General features: G+C 29.2%; 2 protein-coding genes across 2 annotated transcripts; both read right to left on the reverse strand.

The window, feature by feature from the left end:
• Positions 1-8,129: 8,129 nt before the first annotated feature.
• Positions 8,130-9,503, reverse strand: LOC132925840 (uncharacterized). Its single transcript, XM_060990201.1, has one exon. The coding sequence runs from the start codon at positions 9,501-9,503 to the stop codon at positions 8,130-8,132; it is 1,374 nt and encodes a 457-aa protein (XP_060846184.1).
• Positions 9,504-17,298: 7,795 nt separating this feature from the next.
• On the reverse strand, positions 17,299-18,874 carry LOC132924495 (uncharacterized). The gene is made up of 2 exons (XM_060988851.1): positions 18,720-18,874; positions 17,299-18,631 (listed from the first exon to the last, which is right to left on the reverse strand). The coding sequence occupies exons 1-2, from the start codon at positions 18,872-18,874 to the stop codon at positions 17,299-17,301; spliced, it is 1,488 nt and encodes a 495-aa protein (XP_060844834.1).
• Positions 18,875-19,326: the final 452 nt, after the last annotated feature.

Raw genomic sequence — 19,326 nt, forward strand, 5'->3', positions numbered from 1 at the left:
TACAAGGTGTTATTGCTTTCAATTTATTCATAATGTACAAGTATATATCATAACAATATGTCTTATTTTTATTAGACTACCTATTGTATGCAAAGCTTTTACTTATTATAATGTATAACAATTTTTTTTATCACAATAATTGTACATTGACGTTGTTCTGTTGGACTTAAACGTTACAAACATAATATGTATGTTATAAGTATATTATACATGTAAAACTCATACTCTCCTCATCTGTACACAAATTGTTGTTACACCAATTATGTAATATAATAAACATAAAATAATTAAATTAATTATATTTCTAATGTTTTATAAAATATATATACCTAATAAAATACATGCAATTTTATGTAATATTTAATTTTTTTAACACAATACATTGCAAATTTAATCACGTGTATTATATTTAATAATAATATATTATAATATTAATAAGTGTATTGGCTGATGTTAGTATTTAATATTAAATTTTTAAATACACATTAGGTATATGTTGTAATGGTCACGATCAGATTGCCTACATAGGTGGCTTTATTATACATAAACTGATTTACACCAGTGATGACTGATAACTAGACATTAAAAAGTCAACATCATCATAACTTAAAAAACTTTTACTTTGCACGATTATTTTTTTTATTTTTAAAACACAAATACGATAAATGTGTGGTTATCCATTTGTAAAGTTTGTATTATTGTGAATTACTCATCAATTAATACCATTGTCGTAGCGTGTTACACTCAATATTCAATACATATAATTTTCACCCGTGCGTCGACAAACCTAGCTGGTTTGGTTTTCCTTAAAGCTTTTTGAAAGTTGAGTTCATACAACATTTTGATTTCACTTATTGCGCCGACGGGGTCCGCGATCCGACGCAGTCGGATTGCCTACCTGGTAGGCATAGTAGTTGCATATAAATTTATTTTCACGAGTGATTACTGATTATTCAACGCTCAAAAGACGACATTCGACTATAACATTTTTTCCTGCTTTCGACGCCAGGAGGTCAGACAATCCGCCGTAGGCGGATTCCGCGGCCGGTTATCGATTTACACCGGTAGAGGGCTGATAGCTAGACACTCAAAAGTCTACGTCTCAATCTCGACTTTCAAAAACTTTTCACATTCGAAAGAATACCGCCAAACAATCGACGACTTATCATCATCCCGATAGAAGACTCGCAGTATTACTAATCAGTGGTACCAACACCGCGGACTTATTACCGCCAAATCTTTCTTTTTTTTGAAAACTTTCCGCTTTCAAGCTCTTCCATCCGTCCTAGGGTATTCACTTACAGCGAGTTTCACTCAAAGCGAGGCACACTCACAGCGAGGCACACTCACAGCGATGCACACTCACAGCGAGGCACACTCACACCGAGGCACACTCACACCGAGGCACACTCACACCGAGGCACACGGGCAGCTAGTCTTATATTATAAAACGCGTGACGTTTCGCCCGAAACCCACTTGAGGGCGCTTGCTGTACTCGCCGCAGTTCCTAAAACGGAAAAAAGAATGCGCTCCGGTCGCCGTTATCGCGTCCGGTCGGTTATCAAAAATATGTTGGACAACTATACTATTACTATTATTATTATTATATATTTCACTTTTATACGGATTTTATAGCGTTTTCCGAGTTTTCCCGTGTTCGCGTGATTTACGATATTTTATATTGGCGATATATTAGCGATTGGGCGTGAGAAAAAAGTCGTTTAATACGTATATATAATAATATAATAAATATAAATAATGAATAAAATACACATCGAACGGATATTTCAGATATCTACAAATATATTTTAAAGAAAATTAACGAGAATGTGTGTGTGTGTGTGTGTGTATGTGTAATGAAATACGAATTAAACGAGTAAAACGACGTATAACGCGAATTCGGTGACGGTTCGGAAACGGCTTAAGTGCTCGAGATTTGACATCGGTTTACAACTCAAACTGTAGTCGATAGGATTAGGCGTTAAGATAGGATAGGATTTAGGCAGGTGTAACGAGTTCGAACCCGCCCCGGCGACGTTCCCGGCGGCGCTTTGATTAATACTGCGAGTCATTTTTTGCATTTTTTTTCACTTTTTTTTCCAATGTTATATTATTTATATTATTATTTTATTAAAAATTATATATTATAATTGTTCTTTTACAATATAAGTATGTCACTTTAATTTCAATTTGTAAATGTTATTATTCTTTTATATTAAATATATATATAGGTTTTGCTAACCAAAACAGAACTTGACCTGAGTGTATTTTGGGAATAATAAAATATTGTAATTATATTATTTGTTTTAAGATTTAAAATAATTCAACGGATACGGTTGTATACATGGATACATATAATTTTTATAGTTGTTATTACATGAGTATATTACAATACACTGTTGTGAGAATACACACACCATTGTTTTTATAATAAAAAATATTACATTATTATACTGTGTATGCATATACATTTTTTTATTTTGTTGGTAGCTAAACCTTTACACATAATATTATGATTAAATTTAAATATACTGAAAACTATTTGCCACGATGATTTGATTTGAAATATTATGATGTTTACAATATTATTATTTATTCATAATCAGTGGCGGCTTTGGGGGTATTTTTTTGGTGAGGCGACTTATGTATCACCCCCCCTCTTCATAACAAAAATTAAACTTCATAATAATGGAATTTAAAAATATAAAAATAATTATAACTATAATAAGATACTTGTTTCGTATAGTAAATAATATAATAAAGTGAACATTTTAAAACTTGGTAGTCCTGAAAAGGACTTTTTTAAGTATACATTATACCTACCTACTACCTAGTCTTGAAAAAGACTTTTTAAGTATGCAAAGTTCTGAAACTATGAATTAAATAAAACTATATTAAACTATTATGTTTTGTATGTTAAATTTATACTCCTATCTTTTTGATTAGCATATATGTTTATAATATTATCATAAAATGATTCTGTCTCTTTAAGTTGATAGACCAAGGACTTTTCAATTGATAGTATAGCGAGGGAACTTAAACGAATTTGTGAAATACTATTTCGAGAATAGGTTTTAATTCTTTTGAGGCAAGAGAAACTTCTTTCATTTGATACACTAGTTGATGGTATGGTCAAAATAAGAATAAATAACTTATAAACTTCAGGTAAAATGTCTTTCAATGTATCTTGTTCAATAATTTTAACCATGTCATAAATATGTAATAAATTTTGATATTTTACATCACTATACAAAACCTCCAATTCAACTTTTAATTTAATTATATCACAAAATATATTAGAATAAGTTAATTTCAAATTATTTAAAGCATTTTCTGGAAATTTACAAGAATATTCTTTAAATTTAGTTACATCAGCTAACTGTAAAAAAAGTAATTTATTTGTGTCTTGAAATCTAGTATTTAATTGCATTAGAATATTATCAATTATTTCATAAAATAATATTTTAAAATTTGATTGATTGTTAGATTCATTTCTTGTAGCTTTTGGAGGTTTTGTAAGAGTAATAGCTTGATTAAATAATTTTAAAAATTCACTCATTTCTTTTTTTATTTATAAGCTCACATGTTATATTTATTTTTCTTAAGCAAAATTCTATATCAAATGACTTATTTTGAAGAACGTTAAATAAATTGTCAGTATATATAAATATATTACTAAATATGAGTGCTAAAAAAGCAAATTCAAAAGTTTTTAAATTTTTTAAATGACCTATAGCACCACAAATAGATTCAGATGAAGATTTTGGATCATTGCTTATAGAATCAAAAACATTTATAAACCCTGACCACTCATTAACTACTGTATGTAAAATTTTTGAACGTGAAGACCATCTAGTTTGAACGAATTGAGGAATTCGTTTACCTACAATATTATCTACAACATTAGTACGTGAGGTGGAATTGTGAAAATAAGCAGCCATACCAGTTATATTAGCAAAAAATGACTTCCACATAACCATGAGTGTTATTTATAAAAATTTAAATTAAATGATCTACAGAATACCTTGCTTAATTTTTTGTCAGGAGTCAAAACTGACAAAGCCGGCATAGGCCTACCTACCTTTATTAAATCATTTTTATTATTAGACTTCCAACGTCGAAATGGCGTCTCTAATAATATAACAACTTCGTCTGTCACTGGATTCATATTCATAGTGTTAAATGTTAAATGAAAAGCACAAATAAAATTTAAACGAATTTAAACAAAAAAGCACGACACGAGCGACGACTGCTGACGACACGATCGAGATTTAAACTAATAAAATAAACTAATAATGAAATTGGTTTCATTAGGCGCTGTGACAATAATAACGGTTTATCGGTTTATGATTATGCAATAATATCTATATTATGTTATTATTGAACGTGCCGCAGACATGATTGCGGGCTAACTATCTATTTTTAGTAACAGAGGCGATGAAAAAGTCGCCTCACTAAGATCATTGCGCATGCGCTATTCAGCTTATTTAACAGTCGCGCGCATTCGCGTACATTCGCATGTGTGTGTAATTAATGTACACAAGTTACAATTCTGAGGCGACGTTCAACGTCGCCTCTCTGACGTCATCGGAATATTTCCGCCGGCTGAAATATGAGCGTTGGCTTACGTAATTATTATTTCGTGCATTTCTTATCGGTTTATTGCTATTTTTTGGTAATAAACACGAAATAATATTATACTATAATAAAATAAATGATAATTCATATTATTAAAATTCGTAAAGAAGAATTTTTTTCAAATAAAATCATAAAAATGTTAAAAATTATTAGCGAAATGTTATTGTCAAGAAATATACTTTTAGCGTATTATTTGCTACAAAATTTTAGGTGAGGCGGCGCCTCACTTGCCTCACCCCCAAAGCCGCCACTGATTTATAGTATATACTATAGCTATTATATACGAGAAATTTATAATAGTTACAAAGTGTACAATATTCATGTTCATTCAATTTTCTGAAAAAACGTTTAATTTATAATCAAAAAAAGATTTTTCTCTGTATTGATGATATTTTATCCTATTCAGGCAGTTATGGAAAATTATTTTCTGGTTTTTTGCTTAAAAGGACAAGATTTTGTGTTTGTTTTAAGAAAATTTTGGTTGGAGATTGATTGTACAGTATGAAGTTAATAACTAACAGCATTATTATATATGAAAAACCCTAGTAACGGCGGTGTGTATAATATATTATATATCTATATTTATTATAGTTATCGATGAAGTCTGAGAATACTGAACAACACAATAATAAAACATATGAAATATATTATACTTATCAAAGTAGATAGTACGTTTTGAAACTAAATATAGCTGGCGATTTCTAATTTAAAAATTCACTGGCGTTTGACCATATTGCTGATGTACAATAGTGTGTTATTCGAAATCAGTGATGCAAATTTTATGTGACAAGCAATATCTGTATAATTATATTATTAACATTATAATATTATAATAATTATTAAATACAATGAAAGTTTTGGTTGTATTTTTTTAATACATATTTGAAATAATAACAACTGATTATTTATTTTGTTGTTGAACACTTGAACAGTTTAACGTGCCGCAGTCGCCGGGTGTCGGGCAGACTATAATACTAGATTTATTTTTAGTACACAAAGGCGATAAAAAACGAGCCTCACGATGATCATTGCACATGCGTAATTCTATTTAATTAACCAGTCGTGTACATACGCGCGCGTGTGTGTGTGTGTGTAATTTTTGACATTTTTGTACACAAGTACAAAATCAGAGACGACGTTAAACCTCTCTGACATGAATTGGAAATACGCTGAAATACCGGTGTTCGTTTACGTACTAATTATTTCGTGCATTTTTTTTTATTGCGGTTTATCGATATTTTTGATGATAAACACGGAATGTCCGGAGAATGATATAGGTACAATAATATATAAATAATAATTCATATTAAAGTGAAATGAAGAAGGATTTTTTCTCAAATAAAATCATAAATACGTTAAAAATTATTAACGAAATATGTGCTGCTATTAGTGAACCAAGAAATTCACATTTTGAGTATTATTTACCACAACATTTTAGCCGAGCCACTCACAAACCGCCACTGATTAAATATAGTAAATACTCGAATACTATCAATACACAACGCATTATAATAATATAGTTGGTAATGCCAAAGCGCTGCAATCACGTAACATGGAGTACGGTTGTTGTTTTTACTTTTATGAATTGTCGGAAACTTGGAAATACCCATAATTAGATTGCCGTGATTATTCTAGAAGCATATCCCCACCAGAACACCCTACACATTGTTGACCGACGACCGTTGACATTTGCCGATAATTCATTTCCTAGCGTTGCGCGTCTATGTGAGCACCATCCGAGACGGCGATACTGCATAGTGCATGACAATTGACAATAGTGACGAATTATTATTTGTATTGGTAACGTATTAAATTAATTAATTATTTTGTATTGTTTGTAAGTATCCCTATATTATTGTCGCACAAATTAAGTAGGCACTGGTATTTAATTACATTTTTGTGTAGGTAATAATAAGAAAAATAATATTGGTTATTTTTATTTTTATAGTTAAACAAAATATAACTATGTATAATCATAATGTTAGTAAATCTACTAAACGTAGAAGATTTTTAGAAGAAGTTGAAACAGTAAATTTTTTAATTGATAGCCAGCCTAAATTTGATCCACAACCAAATTGTATATCTCAAGAAATCCTTGTTATGCCAAGTTCTGCCACTTCTAATAATGATCTTATAACTGCAGAATCGAACATTTTAAATAAATCGCTTGATGCTACAGACAAAAATGAATTTGTATATGATTCTTTTTCAATCACTTCTGATTCTGATGCCAGTGAATCTATTTGTTGTGAAAGTAATATGCTTGACATATTTGATGAAGAACAATCCATCTTAAATTCTTTAAAAAAATGGACCGTGAATTATTCAATTACATCCGAATCTTTTTCTAGTTTATTAAAAATATTAAAAGAACATAGTTGTTTCAAACATTTTCCTATAGATTCGAGAACAGTTTTGAAAACAAATAAGGAAAATCAATCTTGTGAAATTCAAACTATTCATTCTGGTTTATATTACCATTTTGGTATTGAAAATGGTTTAAAATCTCTTTATGATTTAAGTTGTTTTGAAGAAAAAATTGATTTAGTTGTGGGAGTTGATGGCTTACCACTCACCAAAAGTTCTTCAAGCACATTTTGGCCCATTCTTGGTTATGCTCGTTATTCTAAATATAAACCTAATTTATTCATAATAGGTCTTTATTGGGGAAAAGAAAAACCTAAATGTAGTAATTTGTTTCTGAGGGATATGGTCGATGAACTAAAACGTTTGTCCTACAATGGCATGGTTACAGAATTTGGTACTAAGTTTGTTGTTTTAGATTTAATATGTTGTGATCTTCCTGCTCGAAGTTTTGTTACTCGCACTAAAAATTTCAACGGATACAATTCTTGTTCAAGGTGCATTATTGAAGGTGAAAGAATTAATTTTACAACATGTTTTTTAGGAACAAATTTTTGTAAAAGAACTCATAGTGACTTTTTAAATCGTATTGATGATAATCATCATGTCACTAATGATGTTTCTATATTAACTGAAGTACCATATATTAACATGGTCACATGTTTAAGTTTAGATTATATGCATTTAGGGTGCTTAGGTTTTATGAAAAAATTAATTCTGCTTTGGTTAGGCATGATGAAAAATGCATCTGTATCAGTTCGGTTACCAAGTCGTGATGTTACAAAAATATCTAATCATCTTTTGTCCATTAAATCATTTATTACAAATGATTTTCCACGAAAGCCTAGAGGGTTAAATGAAATTCTTAGATTTAAGGCTACAGAGTTTAAATTTATACTGGTGTATGTTGGACCAATTGTCTTAAAAGGTGTAATTACAGATGAGTGTTATTCTCATTTTCTTAGTTTGCACGTAGCCTTTAGGATTCTGTTATCACCACATAGCAGTAAGAATCGTATAGATTTTGCTGAAAATTACTTGTATATTTTGTAGAAACATTCGAAGAATTATATGGGGCACAATTTTCTTCTCTTAATATACATGGTTTGATACACCTTGCTGATGACTACAGAAAATATGGAGCCCTTGATAATTCCTCTGTATCTGATTCTTCATCACTGGAATCGCTATCATCAGGCAATATCGTCAAAATTATAGGTTCCATTAAGGCGTCTCTAAGGATTTCCTTTTGATTATCTAACTCCTGTAGTTGTTCGGCATGTCTTCCACACTTCTCCCAATCCTCTTTGGTTACCGCATCTAACGCTTCGTGGGTAAAACGTTCGATATCCACCATCTTGAACGTATTGTTGTTTTTCGCCACTTGACTTTTAACTTGGGCGATTGGATTGTACTGGCAATGATAAGGAGGTAACCGTATTACTTCGTGTCCATTTTCTAAAGCAATTTGGTCAAGCAAATATTGCTTTTCGCGTGGAATTAAGGCTTTAATTTTTTGGTGAAGTTCTGGTAACGTTTCAAGCGGACTAAATTCAATATTTTTTTCAGTCAACCATTTTTGTACGTCAGCTTTTCTCCAATTTCTTTTTGGGTAATTTTCTACCAACGTGGAATGATATGACACATTGTCCATTACTATGACAGACGGCTCTTCAAGATTATTTAATAGTTCAATAAACCATTTTTGAAATATTTCAGCATTCATTTGACTATGGTAGTCGGCGGTATTTCCTGTATTACTACAGAATACTAGTTTTGACCCTTGAATAAACCCGTAACGAGCACATCCAGCGTGACACACGATAAGCCGACCTTCTTTTCCCGTAGGAACTTTCAAACCTTCAGTGCTACATTCATTTTGCCATATTATTGACCTCGAATGGTTTTGGTTGACCCATTTTTCGTCAATATAAACGATAGGGCGATCATCTTTTACCTTGCGCAGCGTACAAATGTCTCGAAGAAATTTACATCGAAGTGCAACGATGTCATTTCTCTCCATTAAAAATTTTCGGCCGTCATTACACTTTTTATAAGAAAATTTCAAATTCCTCAACAGATTTCGCACCGAACATAAGCAACCAGAATAATTGATTTTCTGTTTTAAATCATTTAATATTAAATTCGCGGTTGGGTACTCACCTCGATCGTAGAACTCGTGCACCGTTCTTCTAACGACATCTGAATCAAAATCGTCCAGCTCTGATACAATTTTCGCACGTTTGTAGCTTTTGCGTGGAGATTTGAATGATAAAACTGACTTTGATTCATCGGGTTTTTCTTCTGAATGTTTTGCTTCAGAACAAATACGTCTGACAGTGCGTTCTGACAATCCACAAGCTTCGCCGGTACATATTTGAGCTTGTTTAAAGAAATCGGCAGTTAAATCCGGTTTTGATGACAGTTCTTTTAAAAATTTATAAACACTATAAACAATTTGTTTACCCTGGCTGCTTATATCACTATTATTTAAAGACATTTTTAATAGATCCTTGTACAAAAATGTATTCAAACACAAGAAAAAAAACAAATATTCACAAAACTGATTTCAAAAACGTAGGTACAACACACCGTCTGTTACAAATGTCTATAGCATAATGCACAAAAATACAAAATCAACAGCCGTATACACTATATTATACACGTGTACGATTCGTCCATAATACATTCCAATTCTCCAGCTGTTGTATGCCAGTTTTAGATGGGTACCTAAATTTTGAATTGAATAAGGGACCGTGTAACAAAAAAAAACACATGCCGTGCGCCTAGTGTAAACATCTCGGCGGCGCGATGCAGTTTGAGAACCCACGGCTAGCCGCCGGTATATGGTAGGCGGGTCACTGGGGTCACCGGCCAGTTTTCGTTGCCCCGACTATAAAAAATGGTTTTTGCCTAATTTAGTAAATAATAGAAAAAATAAATAAGTATAGGTAATTAGAATATAATATAATATAATACAATAGGAAATCATAAACAATATTATAATATTATATTATATGTATAAGCTGCTACTGTGGTAGGTACTAACCGAGTTCAAAATCATCAATATCAATATTATCGTCAATTTCAGAACTACTATCGTCAGCAAATGCATCAATAATTAAAAATATATCACGATTATACAATTTTTGAGCCATTATATTATTATTAATTGTTTCGAATACAACTGCACAAGTGCCGAACAATAACGAACATACACGGCTGTTGCCTGTTTCAATACTAATCGGCTTATCGGCCTGCGGGGCGCGGGCTACAGTCGCACGTGTATGATAAAATGCTACCAAAATCACAGAATAATGTCAAAATAATATCTAATTGAAATTATCATCAACTAAAATAATTACTAAGCTCTTTGGAAAAAATTTAAATTTTATATCGATATTTAATTCCCAAAGACTTCTTAAACACGTCTTTCGTCCATTACAACTATACAAGCGAAGACTTGCCTTGCCCGTAAGTTAATATTTCAAAACTAACTTATCTTACCAATTTCACAACTTTTTGTTTAAGATGTTCATTTTCCATATGCATATCCATATAGCATCATATTTATGTTCTAAAGCCATATGTTTTCTCTTCACATCATCCTGTAGTAATTAAATATTTAGTTTCAAAGTTGGTTTACGATAGTTTTAATAATTAAAATTTTAGTTTTTTTTCAATGTCACTTGTTAGATATGTTTTATACATAAGCAAATTTTCAACAATTGTAGAAACATTTCATAATAAGTGTATTAAATCCCACTCATGTTGTGGCAGCAGCTGTCGGGATATAAAACAGTCAGACATATTTACTGCTGCTACTTCTATGTGTGTTAGCTTTAAGTAAAAATTATTAAAATATGAATTATTTACCAATTTTAGAACAGAATCGCCAATGTCCTCCTTAAGTTTTTCACTTAGTTCAGTTACTTCACTTAAGTCCGAGTGTAAAATATTATTTTTAATTTTTAAACCATGTGCTTCCTATGATTAAGACAATTAAAAAAAATTATCAACCAAATATTAAAAAAATTAAAAAAAATTATAAACTTTAATTAGCAGAGTAGAAATACTTTACCTGTATTTTAGTTTCCAGTGATTGAAACAATAATGAATAGCCATGTTTATAAAATTCCAATTCTGAAACGCTATTTTTTGGATTCATTGCTTGGTAGTCTTCATAAGTTTCAGGATATTTATCCATTTTTATTTAAAATTAAAACTATGTTTAATTTTACTTCAGATACTAGACTGATGTATTGGATGTATAAGATAATATTGTAAAATCATTTTTACCTATATTTAGGGAAACCTATACTTTATCTAATCACAGATGTTAACATTTTTCCTCTGTATAATAATTCATATAGTTTTTAATAAAATATATATTTTTTATTTTTTATTTAATTTATTGTTTATTATTTTACCCAACTTTATTTTCAAAGTTAGTGTATAATTTACCATGCCATTATATACCAACGACGAGAAAGTTGATATGGTTTTTTTTATATAATGAGTGTAACGGTAATAGTCGAAATTCACTGTAGCTATACAGAGAAAGATTTCCTACCAGAAATCAACCTTCTCGGATGATTTTCTCGCGTTTAGTTAATAGTTTAAAAAAAACGGGACATTTTCCAGACAGAAAACACGAGTCACAACATGAAAATTGTGACCAATATTCCTGCCAAAGAAAATGTAATTACATACTTTACAGCATATTCAAATAGTTCTTTATCCAAATCATCTTAAGATCTTGGTATACCGAAAACTTCAATACATAGAATTTTAAAAAGGTAAAATATGTTTCCTTATAAAATACATATAGTTCAACATCTTCGTGTTACTGATTATGATAAACGTATGAATTGTATTGCTTGGTTTCAGGTTAGTAATCATGTGTTATAAAAAAAAAAAAAATTCATTGAATTTTTATTTAAAAACATTCATAAAATTTATTTATATTTTTATACATTGTTACATTGATACTTAATTTAACAATAATACTATATTTAAACAGTCTATAATGAAAGATGATCCTTCACTTATAAAGAAAGTATTATGGACTGATGAATGTAAGTTCCAAAATAACGGAATATTGAACCATCAAAATTCTCGTTATTGGAGTGACAAGAATCCTTGTTGGATGAGGGAAAGTAAATTTCAAGTCATGTGGAGTATAAATGTGTGGTGTGGAATTGTAGATGATAGCTTCCCAGTAAACAATTGGCCATTATAAATATTTTCCCAATAATTGTTAACGGTTTATTTTCAAATATTAATCGATAAATGTTTATACAAATATTAACAAATATTGGTTATAGATAATTGAGCGAGTATTGTTGTACTAACATTTGTGTATCAATTGAATAATAAAGGACATAACAATATTTAGTTCTTAACTTTTTAATATCTATAAACAATCATTAGGTATCTAATATTTAACAATTAGTTTTTATCAAACATTTGTGCAGTAATTAAATAAAAAGAACACACAAATGTTTTCCTTAAAAATTTGTTCAACTATAAACAATCATTAGACATTTAACATTTAACGACTAGTTTTATCAAACATTTGCAGTGCAATAATTAAATAAAAAGAACACACAAATGTTTTCCTTAAACATTTGTTCAACTATAAACAATCATTAGACATTGAGTGTTGTAATAGGAATTATTATTGTAAATAAATTGCAAAAAAATAAAAAGGTAAGTATCCATTTTACTTATATTTATTCATTTATTTATTTATATATATATAATTGATTCCTGTTACCCTAACTGTTAATAATTGAATTCAAGTATTTGTAATAGATTAATAAGTTGGCCACCACAGGCCCGTGAACAAGGGGGGGTTTTGGGGGGGGGGCCCATGGCCGAAAAAATCGTGTTTTTCATTTTTGATCTATTACGTATATGTCATATTTTCTAATCTTATTTGTAATAAATAATAATGTATAACATAATAGTACAATACTATAATAATATAATATAGTGTTGTCTTCACGTTTGCTGTTTATCGACATTCGTAATCGTTACCGTTATCGATAAAATATAATGTCAATAAATGTATGAATATAAGTATAGAGCATTAGAGCATACACGTCGCACAATAATATTTTATTCGACCGCAATTAGTGGAACACGAGATTACACGATAACGGATTTCGGGTATTTTAAAAGTTGTTTATAATCATAGTTCATACACAACGATTGTAAGCTCACAGTGAGACGTTAGTTATAGTGTTATACAAACACGCCGTTAGAAATAACATCAAAATGGATATTCGAAAGTTTTTCAAAAAACCACGGCTAGAAAATGATGAGATAGTAAGTACATTAAAATTAATTATAATTACTATTAATTCGATACTAATAATTCAAATCATTTTTAAAAATTAAATTGGACTACTATTATAGTATAGAGCCATAGAGGTATGTTTATTTTTCGCGTGTGCCTTAGAACATAATATAGTCAATAGTCATCCCGTTCGTGATTTGAAATCTATTGTTAATTGTTGTAAAAGTATTTTATATAATACATTTTATTAAATGCATTATTTAAATCTATGAGCACAATTTTATTATTCAATTAATCTGATTATTTTAGATTCTGAACGGAGTGATGAATGTATTGATTTTACAATGATGTGTGTTTTTTTTTTTTTTGTGCCTGTGTACAGCATAACTAGTCGAAATAATGCTTCAATTTTAAACTTTGGGGGTGGTTTAAAAATTTAGCTGGGACAAATTACTTGAAAATTTAATTGAAGGGTCCACATAACTTGTTCTAACTCTCATTCAAAAATTATAAAAATACATAGGCACAATTTTTTTTTATTAGCATTTGAAGTTCAAATATTGACAAAAATTCGTCAAAATCATGAATATTTTTTAACTATTTGGTAGTTAAAAATTTATAAATAATTTACTATCAAAAGCTAAGAAATGAAAATTTAATACTATGCTGTCCATAAGTTAAGCTTAGAATAATTATAAAAAAGTTTGAGGATTATTCGATTTAAAAAAATTTACGAGTGTTTAAAGTTTTAATTCAAGTCAAAAATACACGTGTAAAATTACGTTTTACTAATAAATAATTTTCGATTTTTGTTATTTTTAAAAAATACTTGACGTAAGATCTTGAAACTTTTACTTAAATGTTTGAATTTGTTTCAAAATAGAATATATGACAATATTTAAATATAATATATTAACATATCCTAGACTGACAAATCATCTCCGTTCAGAATCGTTTTTCGTATACAATGATACCTATCATTGCATTCAAATTTAACCTACCATAGTCCGAGGTCCACCCCACCCCCTAATGTACAGCAAAGCGATATTCACTTACCCGCTTTTTTTACATTTTATTTACAGGAAAATAGTTTTAATAACGAGTCACAACCAACTGAACCAGCGAGAAATGCATCTCCAGAAACAAATGTATCAGTGTCACTTTTAGAGATTGTGCACCAACATGACATAGGATTATATGTGAATAAACCTGCAACTGAAACTATTGACTTGTTTCCGGGACTTCAAAATTTGATTTGGACACCTCCAGAAGACTATAAATTTCCTGTTTCCGAAAAAAGAAATTTCAAATTTCAAAGAAGTTGGTTGCTTAAATATAAATGGTTGGCTTATTCAGAAATTAATATAAATATGTTATAATACTATTTGCTGATTATTGATGTATCTATGTTTTACATTTTTTTTTAAAAACACCCCCCATTCTAAAATCCTGCGCACGGGCCTGGGCCACCAAACTAAGTATACTTAGCAGGTACGTACCTACTGCAATACCTACTACATGACGTACAAGTGCTGCGAGATGTACTCCCGGTCCCCGGAGCAATAGCTGAGATCAAACTGATCTTACTGATCAAAAGAAAGATTTTAAATAACAACAAAAACATATTACATACACAATCAGTAGAAGATATAAATGCTAAAAAAAGAAAATAGATCCATAAGTTCACCTATATTTAACGAAAAAACAAATACAAAATAATACATTAAAAATAAGGCAAGTACAAATAAAGCGAATCCAATGAAAATATGACTTGTTAACGAGAATAAGGAAACAATCAAAATGATTATTTATATAAATTAAATTAATATAAAACTAATAATAATTAAAGTAATTACGTATAGTAATAACAATAATTAATAAAAGTGCACAAATATGTATTAATATTATATTAATTTTCAATCACAGACGTATATTGAGCACTCCTTTTTATGAGTCAATGTTTATTTCGTTTTCGTTACCTAGGTAAGATACTAGCCTGTATAGACACTGTGCAAGTTATGGAAAACAGCGCGGTCTGGGAGACAACTGTTACACTTAATGGAGGGATAAATGCTATTATAATAATGTATAGGAATTAAAATATTAAATTAATATTGTTGTTATTTATAATATTATTTGCAATAATCAGTGTTGACATTTTAATATTATTATATGATTTATTATTATTTATCATATTTTGAATAGATAAGATATTTAACAGATAAAAAGACAAAAATAATAATTAATAAGCCAACTCAAATAATTCAAATTATTGCACATTAGAAAGCCAATACCTAATTAATTTAGTTTACCTATTAAGCTTTAATGTAGTGTTAACATTTTTAAAAATGACATCTAACCCAGATATCGTAATAACTTGTAGTTTTCAAACCATATTTTACGAAGTTGTACAAAATAATAAAAAAGGCATGAACTTGGCTAACAGTGGACATGTAATAAATTGCACTGAAGTAATAATTAATGATGGTATTTCATTTATTAAATCACTTGTAATTAGACAAGCATCTGTTAGTAACCCACCATATGAAGTTAAACTTGAAGTAAGCAAAAGAGTAAAACTATAATATGTATATTAGTATACTAGTTACTACTTATATTTAAATTGTATGTTTTCTTTGTATTTTAAATTAAGTTGGACTCTACTAGAAATGTTACTAATGCAGAATGTCAGTGTCCAGCTGGTGCTGGGAAGAAGTGTAAACACATTGCTGCATTGGTACACTATATTAATCAAGAAGATGCTAAGTCTAAAACAGATTTTGAGAAACAATGGGGGAAACCTTCAAAAGCTGGTGAGCAAAAATACAAAAAAGGAAAAACAATTTCAGAATTATTTATTCCAAAAAAAAAATTTAAAACTAATGACCTAGTAGAAGTAAATCATATTGAGTTAGTTTCAAACTATAATATTCTTGATATTCCATGTAGCTTCAGTAAACTTCTAAGTGTAGAAACTAAAACAGAATTAGACAGAGAATGTGAAAGCTGTGTAAAATGGTTAGTAGATCAAACAGAAATAAATGAATTATATTCCAGACATGGACCAAGTTTAGATTTTATTTTGGTTAGACAAAAATTAATTAACTTTTCTAATTTCAACAATTTTTACAAGTTTCCATTAAATATAAATGAATATAATTACTATTTAAACAATATTGTTGTCAATGACAATGAAGTGAAAAAGATATTTATTCAAACTATCAAACAGTCTGAATCAAAAACATGGGTTGAACAACGAAAAATAAGGATTTCAGCTACAAAAACTCATCAAGTTATTAATACAAGAATGTCTTACCAAAAGGTTGCTAATATTTTGATGTCAAATTCTGTACTTAAAGGTAAAGCATCAATAAATGTGTGTTATGGTATAATGACTGAAAAAACTGCAATTGAATCTTACTTAAAAACATATACTGAATGTGATTATATTGAGTGTGGTTTAATTATTCATACGGAATACCCATGGATTTGTGCTTCTCCAGATGGGTTAATTATAAAGAATGGTAAAGTTGATAGAGTCTTGGAAATTAAATGCCCTATTTCATGCACAAATACACCTATAGAGACTGGTGGAAAATTAAACTTGAGTTATCTGAAATATGACAGTTATGGTAAGGTAACATTAAAACCAACACATACATATTACACACAATGTCAATTTTTAATGTTTTGTACAGGTTTAACAAAATGTGACTTATTTATTTTTAATTATGTTAAACCACTTCTGATTACTGTAGAAAGAAATAATAATTTTATAAGCTTGGCAGTATCAAAAATTGAGCAGTTTTATTTTTCCACATATTTGACAGAACTTTCATTAAAAAAATAATATGTACATACTTAATAATTAATTATACATGTAATATTTATATTTCTTAAATTATAATTAAACCTAAACTCATGTATACAAATTGTATAGGTAAGTTGATATATAATTATTTTAATAACATAATAAATATAAGTACATTGGTTATTGCTTAATAATTGGGGATTGTAAGTTTGTTAAAACACAACACATTTTAATAATATCATCAATATGAGGTAGAAAATCAATTTTTATATTATTTAATATTTTATAAGTTTTTAATCTAGCAAACAAACGTTCTACATGTATACGAACACTAGCAACTGAATAAGTATTAATTATTTCTTCCTCAGTAAATCTCCCATTGCCAATATAGACCAATATAGACTTTTGGTCATCACATAATGTTTTAATACCTGGAAACCCTTTGTCAGCCAAAACAATGTCTCCAAGTTCTAAATTCTTAAGAAATCCACTATCATTAGTGATATAAGAGTCACTGCTTCTTCCTCCATAACTCTTTGAAAGGAAACATATACAACCATTTGGTGTAATTCCAACAAGTATTTTTATAGTATAGCATGATTTGTATCTAGAATACATATAAACTCTTTGTTCCACTGATGGTGGTTGCTCAACTTTAAATTCTGTGCAATCAATAATACAGCGACACTCAGGAAAATTAATTTTAAATACTTCAGGTAGAGTTTCTTGGATTGTTTTTTTATTTGGCCAAAATATAAATGCACTGGTTTTACTTACTAAAATTGTGAGTGTATCAAAAAATATTCTACTGATTGTGGTACGATGAACATTAAAAAGCACACTTAGTGCTGAAAAAGTTATACCCAGCTTTAATTTTATAAGAAAAATTAGTAGTTTATTATTACAATTTAAATTACTATTACTAGAAGATTCAGGCATCATTGATAAAAGAAGATTAAATACTTTAAAAGATGTTCCAGTTAAATCTTTTAGGGAAGACTCGTGCTTAATTGATTCATATCCATGGAATTTCTGACAATCAAGACATGAAATTAAATTGTCAGAAATAGGGCCACATGATTTATCAACTAATATTTTTTTTGAATTAGTAAGCATTTTGTTAGAAATACTTGCAACAAATGTACTAACTGAATTATTACCCCTTTCAAAAGTGCATTCAAATGAAAAACATTGGACGTCAGAAACATCAAAAGCTACTTGAGTTCCAATATCATGGCTACAATTAGTTGATACCACATTTTCATTAATTTCTAAATTTGAGTCATTTATTGTCATAGTAAATGGTGTGGCAGTATTGCATTTTCTTTGTTTAGCTCTGTAGCGATTGTGTCTATCATTTTGCTGCATTTCATTAATTGATATCTTTTTATATGTGTTAGGAAATAATGTTGGAATATAGGCAGGGCTGTTGGGATTTTTAGATGGAATGTTTCCAACGAAATGAGCACTGCACACATCATGCATTTTTGGTTGCCATGGTGATCCATCAACACTAACTACTAAGTATAGAAATTGTTTATAGGTACTAGTTATTGAAAAGAAATAGGTACCTACATTAAAAATCATAATCATAAACATACTTGATTCGTTTAATACTATTTATCCATTTTGCTTTTAATTCTCTTTCATAGCTTCTATTTGGAAAGCTGAACAATTTATGTCCTGTTTGATAGGTATTATGACAATCCACTACACAACACATTTTTTTGCATTTTATTTTTTTATTATTATTCATTATGAATTTATGATTTAAAAAAACTTAAAATACCTAATAAAATTACTAGGTAGTAAGCAATGAAAACTAACAAGTACAAATTACTTTTAATTACCTACGTATCAAAATACAGAAAATAGCAATAATAATATCATCAGAATATTAGATAAATAATATATAATATATTAGGTATATGATTATTTTTATTACAAATTATTAACAAGTACCTAGGTAGTGCACTGTTTTTAATTATCTATCATTAACATAAATATTATATTTATTTATTAACATTCAAATAAAAAAAAATCACTGTATCCCATATACGTTAAGTGATAATGCGTTTTGATGTTCCCTCCTATTAGTACAATATTTGTCCACAAAGCGCTGTTGTACAGCTTGCACAGCGTCTATATACTATTATAGTAGTATATTATAATAATAATATTATATAAATAATTATTTTAATATTGAAA

The sequence above is a fragment of the Rhopalosiphum padi genome, chromosome 3, assembly GCF_020882245.1.
Source record: "Rhopalosiphum padi isolate XX-2018 chromosome 3, ASM2088224v1, whole genome shotgun sequence".
In the NCBI taxonomy this organism is placed as follows: domain Eukaryota; kingdom Metazoa; phylum Arthropoda; class Insecta; order Hemiptera; family Aphididae; genus Rhopalosiphum; species Rhopalosiphum padi.